The 18625-nt window shown below is 38.0% G+C and overlaps 1 protein-coding gene across 1 annotated transcript in view; it reads left to right on the top strand.

Annotated features, from left to right (window-relative positions):
• LOC125237342 overlaps nucleotides 1-11188 on the top strand; it is a 28065-nt gene extending 16877 nt beyond the window's left edge. Inside the window, exons 2-3 of the mRNA XM_048144335.1 lie at nucleotides 7962-9025; nucleotides 10563-11188. Of these exons, the coding sequence (XP_048000292.1) occupies nucleotides 7962-9025; nucleotides 10563-10584 (1086 nt within the window). The 3' untranslated portion in view covers nucleotides 10585-11188. The remainder of the gene's footprint in view (nucleotides 1-7961; nucleotides 9026-10562) is intronic.
• The last annotated feature ends 7437 nt before the right edge of the window (nucleotides 11189-18625 follow it).

Genomic DNA, 18625 nt, shown 5'->3' on the forward strand with positions numbered 1-18625 from the left:
TTGACAGATTACAGTCGATAAGTAGAAAAAAGTAATTATTAGTTTGATGTGCTTACTTGACTGTCTTTTATTTATCAATAAAAACCAATATACCGTTTTCGGTGAAAACTTATTAAATTAAGTAATAATAAGTTTTTTTATAAACTCTTGTTGAATCCTACTTTATTTTCCACGGGTAACTAATATTGATCGACACCATAAGTACGTAGTTACTTAAATAAGACTCGATTTATCTTCTTCCACCTTGCGTTTTCCCGGCCGCGGCCTAGCGCCAGGGTCCGCTCGATTTATACTATAAATAATATAAATATTACATTAATTACAGCTCTTTAACTTACAACATACCAATCTAAACACTTTAATTCAACGCAATTCCCATGAAGTACAAGTTCAATTTTCTCACAAAACTAGTTACTATCTATAATATCCATCCAACACGTTCACAACTAGATCTATATAAGTATAAGAAACCCGTTCGTACACTGTAACCCTCTTTTATGACAATCGGGTAAAAGTAGACAGAGCGCTCCGTAAGGTCGTGGGTACGATTCCCGGTTTGGTGTAACGTGTAACTCTCTTTTGTAGGAGTCGGGTAAAAGTAGAATTAGAAAGACATTCGTTTTGTAAGGTCTTGGGTATAATTCCAGGCGTAGTATAGTATAGGGGACGGTCGTAAGATGCCTATTGCGATTATGTTTTTATAATGTAGGTATCTATAAAATATAAATATTGACTGGAAAAATTTGGTTACATTTTTAACAACTTTGTTATAATTTATAAAATGGTATTAAAAAAATATATTAAATTAATATAAAATACACTACAATACAATACAATACATGTATGTATTAAAATAATACACTAAAATACAATACAATACATGTATGTATTAAAATAATACACTAAAATACTTAAAATTTCTTGCAAGTCATGCAGTGTGCGTTTATTTTTTACTTTTATTCATTCATTTACTTATTTCTTGCTTTTGTGGGTTTACAATACAGAGTGTAACAAAAATGGTGGTGGTCCGTTTAAGGGCGTACTCAGTATCGTATTCTTATCAGGAAAAAGTAGAAGAAAATTTTTTTATCGCTAAAAAAATTTTCACTTTTGTATGAGCCGGGCCGCGCGAATCGGTCGAATCTCCATACAAAGATAAAAAAATTTTTTGCGAAAAAAAATTTTTATCCTACTTTTTCCTGATGAGAATACGATACTGAATACGCCCTTAAACGGATCACCACCATTTTTGTTACACCCTGTAGATCTTACAACTTACTTTATATTCTGAAAAAATATAACATAATACCAGGAATATTTTATTGATAAACTCATCGTCAATAATAAAGCCCTTCTATTTTTCTATTTTATTTTTTATTTCATTCGTATTTGAATTATGGATACGAATACTTAGATAATCATCTTTTATGAATTTTTCACAAAACATACAATACAGCGCACGCAAATCAAATCAATATCGTTAATATCGCATAGTGCCTACTTATATATTTGGATTACTCCAAATACTGCAATAACAAATTGGCAATAAATTTATAAAAATTTCACGTTTATAATAACATAATTGACACCGGATGCGCTACACATTTATACATCAGTATACGTATTTTAATACATCATCTTACACAAGCCACCATCTTCCAGCCTCCGAGTCACCTGCGTCAGCCCTCATTAATTCATTTTAAGACGTCTCCCTTTAGACGCGGCATTTGCATATTACAAAGTATGGAAGTTCGCTAACGAAGCGCGGGGGGCGAGGGGGGAGCGGGCGCCGGGCGTGGGGGGGAGTCTAAGGTTGCGCTGTAAGACGGGGAATTGGGTGCAGGGACGGACTTGGGATTTGGGTTTTAGCTTGGTGTTTGTTTATAGGTGCGTGAACCATTTATTTTTCTTAAAATGGAATGATATTCTTGTGACCAAAATTTTTGTTGTGAATAAATTTGGAAAACCTGAAAAAAGGTTGGAAGGATGGATTGTGTGACAGACGGTACCTATTAAATGAAAGCAAGTGAATGATCCATGACGGACGTAAAGATAGCCATAACGCAAAAAAAACAGCAAACAAAAGATGGGAGATGGGATGGTTAAAATGGGAAAGGTAAGCGAATACGATACGATACCATAAGATCATTTATTGATAAAAAGATATTCTTTAATACAGTCGCTCAAAATGTGCCCGTTTTTTGGCTGTTTAGCGTGCGAGAAGTTGGTTTTTTTTACGCACTAGTGCGTTAAAAGTATTCGTTACATTTTACGACTACTTACCGAGTTGTTTTAATATTAGTCTAGTTGACTAAGATGGAATAAAACTATAAACATACTATTAAGGCATTAATATTAAAAACATTGATATTTCCTATGTAATCGTTTACTTTTAGTCATATTATACATAATTTATAAAATGGTTTATATTTTAAAAAAGTAGGTCACAATGAGTCGTGTAAACAGAATGGAACGAAACGCGTCGTCTGTCATTGAAAGTAGTGGCGTCTTACCAATGTTACCAACTTAATGCAAGCACGTTCAAAAACCTGAATATGCGATTTGTCATAATAATTTTATGTTATTTGCAACACTTCGAGGCATAAATGGTCGATTGAATTAAAATGTAGGTATATATTAAACAATCGTCCCAAATCGTAAATGTTTATGTTTTTATGGCACACAATAAAATAAATAAATTGTGTTGGATGGATAGCAAAATCGAAAATATGAACGCAAGTTTAAAAGCTTCAAAGCTTGAATGTCAAAAAAATGCGTCAATGTCACTGCAAAAATTGGGAGTTCGGATTGTTTATATTATTTGTTATTTCGTTGTAGTAGTGTTTTTTCGTAACTGTATTAAAAAACGTCGTTCGTCGCACGTGCGAGAATGTCATTCTGCTCGCACTTATAACGAAATGTACTATTACATGATGCTTACACGGATAAAGCCCAATAACAGTCTTTTTTTTAAACAGGTGAAAGTAAGAAAGTATTACCTACTGTAACAAATCCAGCTCAAACTGTGATAACACTCTCATGTAATAACTATTTCATGACAACAACTACAGGAATGACGAAACTTGATAAAAGTAAATAATAAAGATATCACCTGTATTCCCAAACGGGATAGGCAGAACACATGAAACTGCTCAAGTTTTGGTGCCATTTTTGGCAAGTAAGGGTCCCACAGTCGACTTCTACGAGACACGGGAGAAAAATGGGTGGTGAGATTCTTAACCCCTCACCATACAACGACACAAATGTCTGTAGGTATAATTCCAAAATAATGCTTAAAATCCTACACCCAACTCCGACCCTGGCACCCTCGAGAGCAGAGAAAGATGAAGGAAATGAAAATGTACGGCACAAAAAGGGGGGCGCCGCCCCCCGAAAATTGTATAAAGAGGGGCCGATACCTTTCCAGATAAGCCCTTGTGGGGGGCGGGAGGGGGACATTAGTCTTGCAGACAGTTCTTATCGTCTTGGCAATTTCCTTGGATGCGGGTACCTGGTGTGTGAGGGGTTGAGTAATATTTTTGCGTGGGGAATATTTTTGGTGTGTTTGAGGTAAGAGATCATAGTTTGTATTGGAGGTTTAAGGTAAGGAAAAGATATGATATGGTTTGAATTTTGCAGTCAATAAAATAGTTTTGTTAATATTACAGTATTCTTAGCCAATATGCAAGGTAAAATTATCTGGAGTTTCTCAGTCCTCGCCATTTGAAACATTTTATACAGTTATTTTGTCTTTATAATGTATTAATTGTGGGATAATATAACTTGGTGGGTAGATACATCATTTTCAATATATTAATTACAAATTACGCGCTGTGTCTAAACTCTTGGAGTTACTAAAACGTAGGACATACACTTCACTGAGCTAAGTTTTGATTTCGTATTTATTCCACCACAAAGAGTATATTTCTAAACCAGCCAAATTGAAATGAACAAAAATCATTAAATATTATCATAACGATGTGTTTCACAATTGACAATTGGTTCTATGGTTGTCTCGAATAATCATCCAAATACTTAACGATTTCAGTAACCTCTTAATACATCTCTTTCCAACCGTAAGTGTTCCCATCCACCTGTCACAGAATCCCGGAACCACGCACTCCATCCATTTTTAATTCCCCTCCTTATGTACCTCCTTATGTACCCGCACAGCACATAACTGTTATTTATTCGCCTCAAGAGCCGCGGATCCCGCGCCCCCCGCCGCGCCGCCCGCGGGTGGGGGCGCGCCCCCACCTGGGCCCGAGACGCCAAGACGGTGGCACTCAAAATTTCGTTTATATAATATGGATATACGGGGAAATTAATTAGTTTCGCAGCGTTAAGTTTTAAGTTGGAAGATAAGGAAGGGTCGGGCGCGTGTTGTTATAAGTAATGTGTTTAGATAGATTGCTGTGGAATTATTTCGGTATGGGTATTTACATTTGTATGTATAGGTTTATTAGCGAAATGGGATACAGGTATTTAAAAAGGGGTTGGTGGTCCGTATGCTTACGCGTCGCTTCCTTAATATTGGCTGTTATTAAATATATTGTAAATAAATATTTATTAAAATGATTACTATTGTTATAAAACTGTGTCAGCTTCTGTACTACATTACAAAAAATTGTCTAAATGACATACATTTTTATGAAATATACATTATTGTACACAATTTACATATGTTAAACAGAAAAAAAATTTTTTTTAGAAATAAGAGTCACTTCAGTAGATACAATTTACAGCGAGGAAATGTATGTACCCAGCATCCTTAGTACAATGTCTCAAGGGCCTATTCAAGATTTAATCTAGCTATTAAGCTCTATGCTTAGCCTTAGTTTGTGTACGTAAATTTATTCATATAAATAAATGGATTTCTTAAAGTTATGTTATGTTATTTTACTTATTTTTTTAATCTTGCGACTAAACTAGTTAGTAGTTATTCATATTTAAGATGTACGTTTTCAATTATTCTAGTAATATAATTTGAAATAAATATGAAATTACAACAATAATTTCGCACGCACCTCATAAATTACCTCACTTCCCTCCCCCAAACAAAATGCCGCCATTACTTTCAAGATGGCGGCGACTAATTTATCACCGGGAACAATCCAAGACGCTCCGATTTAATTAAGTTTATGTTTATGTAATTTTATACGCGCCCCCCTCCCTCCCCCCACCCGGGATTAGTTGGATTCCATTAAAATGTTGGTTAAGTTAGTATCTTGAATATGTATGGGAAATGAACTAGGCGCAGGGAATTGAAAATCTTTTGATGTTGGGGTGATACAGAACGAAACTCTGAAATATGGCTTTAAAGAGTTGATCGATCCATTGAGTATTCAGTTTCTAAGAAGTGCTTCCTCATAAAAACTTTCAGACTTTTTTTGACGTTGGTAGTCACAAAATTACAGAAATCGATCGAAATATGCCACCTGCAGACGAGAACATGCATTCCGACATACAATTTGTTTTTTTTGACAAAGCTTAAACGGAAACTAATATTTGCAACATGAACATTTTACAAAAAAAAAATATCGAATCTGTCTACAAAATTTTACGACACTTTGTTGAGATGTGACTGGTAGAAGTAGAAATGTAGGAAGGTCCTATTATAATGTATAATGTATGTATAGGCATGTGTGCATGTAGTAGGTAGGGCGGAATTACATAAAACCACTCGAGCGACTATACTCCTTGGTCAAAGAGATTCAATTTTCCTTGAGCAGAGGCGGGGTTCTCAAGCTTGCCCTTGCTAGAAGGAAATAAGTACCTACATACCTAGCAGCACACAGATCGATTTGCCCTTTAAATTACGTATAAATAATACGTACCGACATGTGCTACCTAAGCCATACTAAAACATACAAAAACCAACAAATACAATGTACCTATGATTTGATCCCATCTTCGAACATTTGGCTCAAGTAAACTTTTTCTGCTGGCTGAATAAATTAGTAAGTATATAGACTCATCATCAATTTGGAGATTGTTTGACGTTGCAGAAAATAAATAATTATGAACCTTGAGAAAAGCTAGTATTGACGAAACTATCGATACCTGAGTAATTACATAATTAATTATAACTAGTATAAATACTAAATCTATTTAAAATGATTTTTTACTAGCTTTTGCTCGCGTCTTCGCTCGCGTTAGAAAGAGAAATAAAGTAGCCTATGTCACTCTCCATCCCTTCAACTATCTCCACCTAAAAAATCACGTTGATTCGTCGCTCCGTTTTTCCGTGAAAGACGGACAAACAAATAGACACACACACTTTCCCATTTATAATATTACCTCTAGTATGGAAGTATGGATTAGAATACGAGATCTCATCATAAAATTCATAAAGCAACATGAACCCAAAATCATTTCGTCGCATTTGACAATACGCTAAGAAGCACGTGCAACACTTATCCCATCGCGTCAAAGTTCAATCTCCTTCAAACCAACCGCATTCAACTTTGCTGTTCTACATCGCGCTTTCAAAGTTTTTATAACTTTTTTGATAGATACAATTTTATACGCGATGTGTGTGGGTCAGTTGCCTTCGAGGGAAGCCAGTCCTGTCAAACTGGTGTAACTTGGCAGACGTTCAGATGTACTCCCTGAGTGAGTAATCACTGGTCAAACTATACAATGTGAAAGCAATGGTAAAAGGTCTCCGGACAAATTTCACCTCGAAGAACACTCATACCCCCTGACCCACTTTTTGTTATTTTTTTTTTAGGAAATGTGAGATAATCCTTTTATAGTTTCATTATAGCTGTAATCACTGGTCAAACTATACAATGTGAAAGCAATGGTAAAAGGTCTCCGGACAAATTTCACCTCGAAGAACACTCATACCCCCTGTGGTTGGCGCGACCCACTTTTTGTTATTTTTTTTTTAGGAAATGTGAGATAATCCTTTTATAGTTTCATTATAGCTGTTTTTTTGTTTGTTATCCTATTTACAAATTATAAAATTCTATGTAATGGTAGGTAAAACAACTTTATGTCATACTTTACTGTGAGCGCTTCTGTTTTGTTATTTTTTGATTTCCTTTTATCAGTACCCTTGCCACGAGCATAACACTAATTTATTGACTAGATTAAAATAGGAAGTAATCCAGTGTGAAATTCGTTCTAGCGTTTGTAGGTATCTTGATAATCATAACAATGTGGGTAGACTAAGCTATGTATGAATAAATTAGTTTATGCTCGGTAATGGTCGTTTCCATATCTCCTGACATGGCGCAGTCGGTTTTAATAGTTTAAAGTGTGAAATTTCGTGATTTGCCCACTTATTTAGTGTAAAAAATAAACTGTGACTGATTTGCGATGGAGTCGACACATAAACCTCCATCTCCGTTTTGTTTTGAGAACGATATCGCGAGTGTAACTACGGGCAATCTTAGTAGGCAGTGGTCAAAATGGCGGAAATCTTTTGAAACATATTCAAAAGCATGTGAATTTGGTAAAAAAACCGAAGATGTACAACTTAGTATATTACTGCATGTTATTGGCGAACAGTGCAGAGAAGTATATGACCAATTCACTGAATCGTTTGCCACAACAAAAGCCCTGTTAGATAGATTTGATAAATATTTTTTACCTACGAAGAATTTAACGATGGAACGACATAAGTTTTTTATGCGAAATCAATTAGACGGGGAAACGATTGAGCAATATACTTTTGAACTGAAAAGGTTGGCAAAAACTTGTGAGTTTGGAGATTTGAACGACGACCTCATTAAAGATAGGTTGATATGTGGTATCACTGAAGATGCTTTGAGAGAGCGGTTACTACGCGAATGTGACCTCACACTGACAAAAGCGATGGATATTAGTAGAATAGCGGAAATGTCGCGAGCACAAGCGAACCACATTAAAACGGAAAAAGGAGTTGATAGTCAAGTTCACGAGGTCACCGAGCAGGAAGGAGAAGAAAAAGAGTGTGTGATATACACTTCAAGCGTCGGACGGCGCCTCCTGGACGCCGCGGGCCGGCCGCGCCCGCCGCGTGCCGCTGCGGGGGCCGCGCCGCCAGCCAGCCGCGCGCGCGCGCCGCGCCGCCGCCGCCGCCGCCGCCGCCGCCGGCAGGCATGCGCGCCAGCAGCGACGGATTTTCACGATCATCACATCAGAATGTGCCATTTGGCAGGAAATATAACAAGAAATGTGAATATTGTGGTCGTGTGCATGATAGATTTAAATGTCCGGCGTATGGCCAGCGATGTACCAGATGCAATAAGGCAAATCATTTTGCTAGGATGTGCCGCGTGTATATGGTGCAGGAGAACTCCACCGATCAGGTGAGTCGCAAAAGTTGGTATGAAGATATTTTGATAGGTAATACTGCTGTGTCATTCAAACTGGATACTGGAGCTGACGTAAACGTTTTGCCTCATAGGTTTCTATCAAGAATAGGTATTAAGGACGTTGAATTGATACAAACGCGTACTAAGTTAACGGGATACTCGGGGGATCCGATTAGGGTGGTCGGTAAAGCGATGCTAAAGGTTGTGTGCAGGGGAAATGCGTACTTATTGAAATGTATTATTGCTGACGTAGACTCGTCGCCGGTATTAGGTCGAATCGCGTGTGAAGAGATGAATCTCGTTAAACGAGTAAATAGCCTAGAGTCATCGGTGACCGCGAGCAGTGCGGAAATATTGAACGATTTTGAGGATGTATTCATAGGGATGGGCTGTTTACCAGGCGAGTATAAGATAAGATTGAGGGAGGACGCGCGCCCGGTCGTACACGCGCCACGTAAATTACCTATTGCATTACGCGATAGTGTTAAAAAGAAACTTGACGAGATGTTACAGCAAGGCGTCGTAGCGAAAGTCGAAGGACCCACGGACTGGGTTAATAGTATGACGGTTGTAAAAAAGGCAAATGGCGATCTACGTATCTGTTTGGATCCGCGTGATCTTAATAAAGCTATCCGTAGGGAGCATTTTAAATTACCTACTTTAGACGAGATTACCGCGAGGTTAGCAGGCGCCAAGTACTTTAGCACGTTAGATGCCAAACAGTCGTTCTGGCAGGTGAAGTTAAGTGATGATTCGACGGATTTATGTACTTTTAATTCCGTGTTCGGTAGGTATAAATTTTTAAGAATGCCGTTTGGAATTTCGTCGGCGTCGGAAATATTTCATAAAAAGTTATACGAGCAATTTGATGATATTGAAGGGACTATTTTATTTATCGATGATTTACTTGTCTATGGCGAGACGAAGGAGATTCACGATAAGCGTCTGCGTCAGGTTCTGGAAAGGTGTAGGCAAATTAATATTAAACTGAATAAAGAAAAATGTAAAATTGGGCTGTCGGAATTGAAATATTTGGGACATATTATATCAGAGCATGGAATTTTGCCGGACAGTTCGCACACACTTGCGATAAGAAATATGCCCAAACCACAAAATGTGAAAGATTTGGAGAGGTTTCTGGGTCTCGTTACGTATGTAGGTAGCTTTATTCCGAACCTCTCAGAAAAATCACATTTACTAAGGGAATTATTAAAAAAGAATATAGCATGGCACTGGGACGATCGCCATGACAAATGTTTTGATGAGCTTAAAAAGTGTTTGATTAGTCCGCCAGTACTGCAGTACTATAGTATAGATAAAGGGATAACGTTGTCTGTAGATTCCTCAAAAAACGGTCTGGGTGCGTGTTTATTACAGAATAACTTGCCCGTGTGTTATGCATCACGATCGTTAACGAAGGCGGAACAATCGTATGCACAAATCGAGAAAGAATTGTTAGCTTGTGTTTTCGCATGCGAGAAGTTTTACACATATATTTATGGTCGAGGCGATGTGATTATTGAAACAGACCATAAGCCTCTAATTAGTATAATTAATAAACCGATAGCAAGTGCGCCGGCCCGATTGCAACGTATGTTGTTGAGGTTGCAACCTTATACATTTACCCTAGTGTATAAGCCCGGGAAGTATCTTTATGTAGCGGACACATTGTCGCGCGCCGTCGCGCCGGCGCCGGCCGGCACGAGCCAGGTGCCCGAGGAACCACGGGACCACTTGGACGCGCAAGCGCAAGTATGTGCGATAGCGGTTAGTAACCCACTAACTGATTCACATTTTTTAAGTTTACAGAAGTCGTACAGTAAGGACAACGAAATGCAAATATTAAAAAAGATCATTAGAAAAGGCTGGCCGATACATAAGTCCCAAGTAGAAGATGTCATCAAACCTTATTGGAACTATAGGGACGAGTTGACAGTTGCTTACGACATGGTATGGAAAGGCGAACAAATAATAATACCAAAGTGTTTACGTCGCGAGATGTTGCAAAAAATACATATAGGTCATCTAGGGGCGGAAAAGTGCAGATTAAGAGCTAAGGAGATAATGCATTGGCCGAACATGAATTCTCAGATCAAAGATATGATTTCCCATTGTCAGCCCTGCCTTATGCATAGGAAAGAGAATAGTAAACAACCTTTGACCCCACATAATGTTCCGTCGCGTCCCTGGTCAAAGGTCGGCACTGATATTTTTCACTACGGCAGGAACTCTTATCTTTGCATTATTGATTATTTTAGCAAGTATGTGGAGGTTATAAAATTACGATCGCTTACGTCGGTTCATGTGATCAACCATTTAAAAAATATATTTTATAGGGAGGGAATACCGGATATCGTGTTTTCGGATAATGGGCCGGAATTTTCATCGTTATTATTTCAGAGTTTTAGTAAAGAGTGGGGCTTTGAGCATCATACGTCATCACCTAGATATTCACAGTCCAACGGGCAAATTGAACGGGCCATTCAGACCATAAAATCAATACTACGCAAGACCACAGAAGACTCCTCGGACTTTAGACTTGCTCTTTTAAATTATTTAAATACACCCATTAGTGACAAATTACCGTCTCCGGCAGAAATTCTAAAAAATAGGAAGCTACGAAGTCATTTACCTTGTCTGCCTGAACGACTCTTACCTAAACCCATAGATAACAGTCAAATTCATCGGGAATTACAAAACCGTCAATTGTCACAAAAACAATTTTATGACAGGGGGAGTAAAAATCTAAGACCGTTAGAATCTGGCTCGTTAGTTAAAGTTCGTAATAATGGTAGGTGGTGTAACGGTGAAATCATAACATTAGTAGGTCCTAGATCGTACTCAGTAAAACTGCAAACGGGCAGGATAATACGACGAAATCGAAGACAAGTCATACTAGACTCCGCGCCGCGTCTAAATGAATCAGTTGATCACTTTCCGTATGACGATATAGTAGCAGGTCAAACCGGGGCAAATCGAGTGCGTGGCTCCAGTACCACAACTAGTGTCGAACGTGTCCGCCCGTTATCGCAAACAGCTGATTGCTTTGTTTCTCGCTTTGGCAGGACAGTGAGGCCTCCTGATCGGTGGGGATACTCGGCACCTGGTGTACCACAAGTGAATAATCGACCCTAGTAGTAGTAAAACTGGTAAACAAATGATGAATTGCCTAGTAAAAGTACCTAATTACCTACCTATTCATGTTATGTGACTTATGTCAGAAACTTACGAATTTGGAATTTGATTTTGTATGTTCAAAAAAAAAAAAAAACTACATGTTTAATAAATAACACTAAGTGCTAGAAAATTCGATCATAAATCATTATTAGGTATGCATGTTGTAACTTAAACAATTGGTAATATTTTCATAAAGGTAAGCCCTCCGTAATTTTAAATACTTATTATATAAATATATTTTAACATTATGTAACACCAAAGCATGCGGGTGAAAATGTCGAAAATGTTCACAATAATCAGTGGATAAAAAAAAAAAAAGGTAATCAATTTAAATACCTAATTATGTTTCTAGTTGATTATGTTATGCATAATACCTAAGTGAAGCAATTATCCTTAAAATTAGATGAAATCAATTATTCGCAATACTTTGTTGCCAAAACAATGTACCTACCTAACTATTGTAATTAAAATTAAAAATTTAAGGTGAGATGATGAGTTAAGATGTTTTATCTTGTACAATTTAATTTCTTTTGTAACAGGGGGGTTGTAGGTATCTTGATAATCATAACAATGTGGGTAGACTAAGCTATGTATGAATAAATTAGTTTATGCTCGGTAATGGTCGTTTCCATATCTCCTGACAGCGTTACGGTAGTATTTTATTTGGTTTTTGATCAGAAACGTGTACAAAACTACTTACCCCGTTTAATAACGGGTACGAGTACAAAGTACAAACCTACACCACCGCCTCTGCCTAGAACTCTGCTAACATACAATACATACATACATTATTCAAAATCACTCACGCCTGTATTCCCAAAAGGGGTAGGACGACCAAATCAAATAAGTTATTGTTTATTTACCAGAACGTCTAAGTATGAAAATACTTGGTATATTCAGGATATGCCACAAATAAAACCCCACAAGAAAGGGCGGAAGACAGATAATATACACCATGCTATATCACTAATTAATTTTATAAAATAAACATAAAGCTTTGCTTACAGCGTTGTACAATTCACCTTATCTTAACCTTTTAAAGTTAACTTTTGAGATTGGCGCTAATGAGAGATACGATATTGTCATAGGTATATTATTCTACATAGTCACCGCAGAACTATGTTAGGATCCTTAAAAAAAACATGAAATTAAACTTTGTTGCTTACTCGCTGAAGTTTAAAATCGTATGGCAAGATGACGAATTTAGAGGCGAACTTGAAAGCGGTCTCCGTTTTTCCGTGATATTTTCCATTCCCCTTCGGTCGTGTCGTTAGTAACCAGATTGCAGTTTCCTTTATTTTAAAATTATATTGCTAGTTTATTATACGACTTTGCCGGTTTGACAATCTTGGCATTCTTTTATTTTGTTTATTATCTTTTACCAGCCACCATTTGCCACTACCTTAACTAGGTTGGAATTTAATTCAAATCAGGGAATACGCGTGGTGCGTAGACCCAGGAAAAAATAAAAGAAAGAAATCATGACGGAGAATGTGATAGACATCTTCTGGGCGAGCTCACTCCATGGTAGGCCACGTCCACGCTCGGCTAGTATGTGGCCAAAAGTATGCCAATTTACAATAATAACAATAAAAAATAAGTTTTCCTAATCAGAGCACGATAAATGTTACTTATTAAGCTATTAGTTATTATTAAATTAACATAAGTATTGTCATTAGGAAACGGCGCGAAATTCAAAATTTCTATTGGACGAAATCAATCGCAATCACGCGTTCACGCGCCTACAGTTTTTTTTTTATTTGTTGCTCTTTCTACTGACGAAAATAGCTTGGCAGGCTTCAGCGAATCTATTTTTGTTGCAGGCAAGGTGTGCCACGGCTATAGTCGACATAGCACCGTGCACCGTGCACGGGCGCGGGGGAGCGGGCACAGTACGCACAACTTGGAACGAGCCAAGTTCCGATCGGAATTGGAAAACGAAGAACGCAATCTAACCTTCTTTGCCGGAGCTGGGATCAAATCTAAAATAGATCGTTCTAGCAACTCATCTTACAAATATTAAGCAAGTATGAGGTAGGGTCTCAATACTATTGTGTTTAAAAACTTTTAAAACTACTTAAAATAACCACTGATGTTCCTAAAACCCCGGTCTACGTACATTTTGTCACGTTTTAGAAATTTTCTAATAGTATCTTATATACTTACTTAGGCCAATTGGTAATACAGATATCTATTTAACTCATCAAACAAAAGCTTTACAATCGGCCTAACTTAACGATCGGCCGCCGGCCCACATATACCTAAGACATATCTAGGCGGAACTGCAGGAAGTTTCTCTTCCTGCTGGACGTGTTGATCTTATCTTATCTTATCTGCACGTTTCATGAGCGTTCGTTGAGAAAAGACGATGTAATGAGAAAATATACTTGAGCTTGACTTTTTTTTTTTAATTTTTTTTTTTTTTTAGTGTGAATAGGTAGACATTTGACCACGATCACACCTGTACGTTTGCCGCACTTTATCGTTCTCTGCATCAGATTCAATTCTTTGCATCTTACGTACATGACAAATTCCAAGTGCAGATTGTATCATTTTGCAAAAAAATTTAAACCTACAATTCCCACTATAAATAGTTTACCCTTAGGTAATAGGTACTTTTACATTACTGGCTAATATGACTGTAATTTTTTAAATGCGCTATTTTCTATACATTTTCCGTACCGTTTTCAACGTCAAGTAACGTGTTCTGTACTCATGGTAGCTAATAGTAGCTACACAAAAGTGTGCTACATATTTTCAGCGTCTTATTTCAAAGGCGCTCCATACAGCCTCCGAAATTCAAAATTGGAACGTGTTCCCCGCCCACAGCGCGCTGTGTGTGTACGTGAACGTGTGTGTGTGTGTGTGTGTGTATTATCTCGCGGTAAGTAATGAGCGCGGTGAGGCTGCGATGAGATTCAAGATGGCGCGCGAACACTTCTTAACAATCGTGCTGGCGCCTGCTAGTACGGAGGCGGTTCTTTTATGTAGGTACGTATGATTATTAGGTACTACGTACTAGTAATTAGATACGTAAAACGCCAGCGTTAACTTGGTAGGCTGACTTTTGACGCTCACAAGACTCTTTCATCATCATCATTTCAGCCATTATTTCGTATTAATGTTTTGATCCTCTACAAAATTATTAACAACATCATTGATGCCCCCTCGTTATTGCAGACACTTTGTTTTCGAGTACCCCGGCGTTGTGAGCGAGCTTGTAGGAAAAAACCCCTCTTTCATATATCTCGTAGTCGTACTTCTTATTCTAAAAACGGTTTCATTAGGAGAGCATGCAGGCTTTATGATGAAAAATTCCAAGAAATGTCAAAAAAATGTCTAACATTTTTCACGAAACACTAAGTCGCTTCAAACGATTATCTTTACAATTTATTCAACAAGCACACTATTTGTAATAGATATTTTCACTTGTATTACTTAGCGATGTATACCGATACCACTCAAACACCAGTAAACAATATATTGAATGTTATAACACTTTTAACTGATAATGTTTAGGTTAAGATAGTTAAATCAAGTTAAATTAAGGAAACTGTAAGTCTACAATATTAGTAATTTACACTGTAACAATTGTCATAATATGAGACTGTTTGTTTCTTAAGAAATAAAATAAATAAATTAATTAATTAATCGCCCACTGCTGAACATATGCCTCCCTTCGTGTACGCCACTTATTCCGGTCCTGGTCACAAGACTCTTTATTTATTTATTTAGATTTATTGCACGACATAAACTTGTGCAAAATGACGGGCGTAATGCCTCAAGGCATTGTCTACTAGTCAACCATCTCTCTCTCTCTAACTTTTTGATGAGCACATACTCTTTTTTAGGGTTCCGTAGTCAACTAGGAACCCTTATAGTTTCGCCATGTCTGTCTGTCCGTCCGTCCGTCCGTCCGCGGATAATCTCAGTAACCGTTAGCACTAGAAAGCTGAAATTTGGTACCAATATGTATATCAATCACGCCAACAAAGTGCAAAAATAAAAAATGGAAAAAAAAATGTTTTTATTATTGTGTTGCACGTTCCGCGACCGCCTTCAGGGGAATATCGAGTCGCCTATATTGCCGAAGTGGGACTGCCGAATCCGACACTGCTCAGTGGGCTAGTTCACCACACTGACATTGACACTGACAATTCTGTTCCTATTTCTAGGTCGGTAAGTAACATTGAAATAGGCCACAAGTGACCCAACCAACAATAGGTAATGCCGTTTAATCCTTTGTGAGGTAATCAGCCCATATTACAAAAATACATATTATGTAATTTATGTAGGTTTCCTAGTTCAAAATGTACACTTACATTAAGCAAGAACGATTTAATACTGGACTGACAAAGCTCATACCAAAAAGCGTACCCCTGAAATGTATGGGCCTTTTAGGCTTAATACTAGATGGCGCTGTTTCGCAGGCAAAGTGGTCAAAATCATATTTTTCCCAAATATTTTTGCGTATTTTTGTTTTTTATAACAACAAATGACATATTTCTTTATTTTAAAATCATGATATCACGTCACATTTTGAAAAAAATAAATTTGTAGGCATCATCAGTGTAGTTATTATAGTAAGTATAATATGGCGCTAAAAAATCGAGGTACGGTTCTTGGTATCAAATATGTAACTACTCATAGTGTTGTGTTCCTGTCGGTGAGTAAGGCTGCCAGAGCTCAACGAGGGTGCGATGTGCTGATGACAGGACGACTTACGGAACTAACTTGTTCCGTCTATTGTCCTTTGGAGTCGTCGGCAACCCGAACCCTCCTTAGAAACTTTTACACTCCTTTTTGCTGTGTACTTACACAGCACCACAGCAAAAGGGAATGTACTAGTTTCTAATGGGGTGGCAACGCGCATGTGACACTGTTTGATTTGCAGGCGTCCATCGGTTACGGTGACCGCTTTACATCAGGCGGGCCGTATGCTTGTTTGCCACCGACGTAGTATAAAAAAAAAATGTAAATCCTATATAAATAATCCTTGGTATTAAGTAAGGACTTTTCACAGCTACCACATATCACCCAGACATATCTTTCTCATCGTATGTCGTCAACATTCTCCTCTCGGTTCTCCTCCTAGGAATACAAAAGCCTCCTCCATACCCTGTACCGCGCTCTCGAAGTTATAATATCGTTGGTACTTTCGCGAGGGGGAAGGGGGGAGTACTTATTTACATAATTATACATACTGCTACATTAGTTCGCGTCTTACGCTGTCTCCCGGCGAATTTGATACTTTATATATTATACGTTAGTATATTTGTAACGTCTTGTGGTTTACGAGGGTGGGGGGAGGGAGGGGTGGAAATCGATTTGAAATGAGGTCGAAAGGAATAAGTTGAAAATTACTTTGAAAACCTTATGTGAAATATCACCCTGTGTGCTTGTACAGACACGCTACTATTAAAGCCTGACTAGATATATTTGACTATTGTCAGAATGTATGGAGTCACAATTCAGTTTAGTATGAAGATAACCTAACCACAAAATTATTTTTTTTCGAAACCCCCGACTGCGACATAGTGGGCCGATTTTCATGAAACATGGCTAAGAACACTCCCGACTAAATCAGCTTTCAAACAAAAAAAAACTAAATCTAAATCGGTTCATCCGTTCGGGAACTACGATGCCACAGACAGAGACACACACAGACAGACCAACAAACAAACAAACAGACAGACAGACAGACACGTCAAACGTATAATACCCCGTCGTTTTTGCGTCGGGGGTTAAAAATAGTTGTAATAAAATTCCGCAACATGGCGCGTAGTCATATATTTCTGATGATCAGGCTTTCCTGTATTAGGTCTGCATACGGTTTATGCAAAGGTTGTCTGCTGTCTGAGCTATGACCAGAAAAATATGAGACAACATTTCCATCGCCATCATTTGAGGCTGGCAGTCCTCAACTGTGCGTTTCTCCAGAAACTTCCTGCCCCGCACAGCTAAACGGTGGAATGAATTGTCGCCTGCGGTATTTTCGGACCGATACGACCTTCAAATATTCAAGAAAAGAGCGTACACCCATCTTAAAGGCCGGCAACGTACCTCCAACACCTCTGGTGTTTCGGGTGTCCATGGGCGGCGGTGATCGCTTACCATAAGGCGACCTGTCTGCTCGTTTGCCTCCTATCCCATAAAAAAAAGACAAATTTCCAGCTTGCCTCAAATGCCTACTTCAAACTGTCTTACCAACTCTGGGACTATTGTTATAGACTATATTATACTGATACCATCGTTTTGTATTTAGCCTCTTTCTGCTCAGGTTTTTTTACCTATTTGTCGTCTTGTTTGACACGTGGCATGTTTATTAAAATGCTAAATGTCAGTTGGTAGTGCCATGGTGCATGGGTGCCATGACAAAACTTCGAAAATCTAGCCTGTTCCTTTTAACCTGCTCCTGCTCGAAAGAATTCTGGAAGATATTTCAGAACCTGAAGATAAATAGACGATAAGACTACATTCGTGGAATTACGAGTACTACTTTGGTAAGCACTAGAACCAACTACATAGTCAGAATAAGGAATCCGCTAAGAGCACAGGGTTTGCTACTGTTTAAATATTATTATCAGACTACGTCTGTTTCCTAGCAATAATACTAGCTGGGCGTTTTCAAAATAAATCTCGAATATCGAATTTCACCAGATTTGGACGTGTTCGGGCTCATTCTTCTCAGAATCACGAGCTGATTCGATCCTGACGATAAAAAAATGTGTCCTCATTTTTTCCCTTTACGTCACGATTTTTGTATGAACTTAATACGAGCGTGAGGTATTGGAAACTCGAATTTTGTATGGAAAATTTAAGACACATTTTTTATCGTTGAAATCATCAAACTGAAATAGATTAAGTGTATGGTACTAAAGAAAAAGCGATCAAGCCCACTGGTGGCGAAACTGGGAATCGAACTCGGGTCTCCAGCTATCGTGGCTGACGTGCTAAGCCGTTAACACCACCTCGACCGCTGAGGTACCCACTACCCATCGAAAATAACTACATAATTATTTACTACTTAAAAACTATTTATCTATAGGTGGAATGTTGTCAGCATATGCTGCCGGCATGCATTGGGGTAGAAATATTTACACTAAAGAATTAATATAGGCACAACATTAACAAAATAAAAA

This window comes from Leguminivora glycinivorella, chromosome 21 (assembly GCF_023078275.1).
Source record: "Leguminivora glycinivorella isolate SPB_JAAS2020 chromosome 21, LegGlyc_1.1, whole genome shotgun sequence".
Lineage (NCBI taxonomy): Eukaryota > Metazoa > Arthropoda > Insecta > Lepidoptera > Tortricidae > Leguminivora > Leguminivora glycinivorella.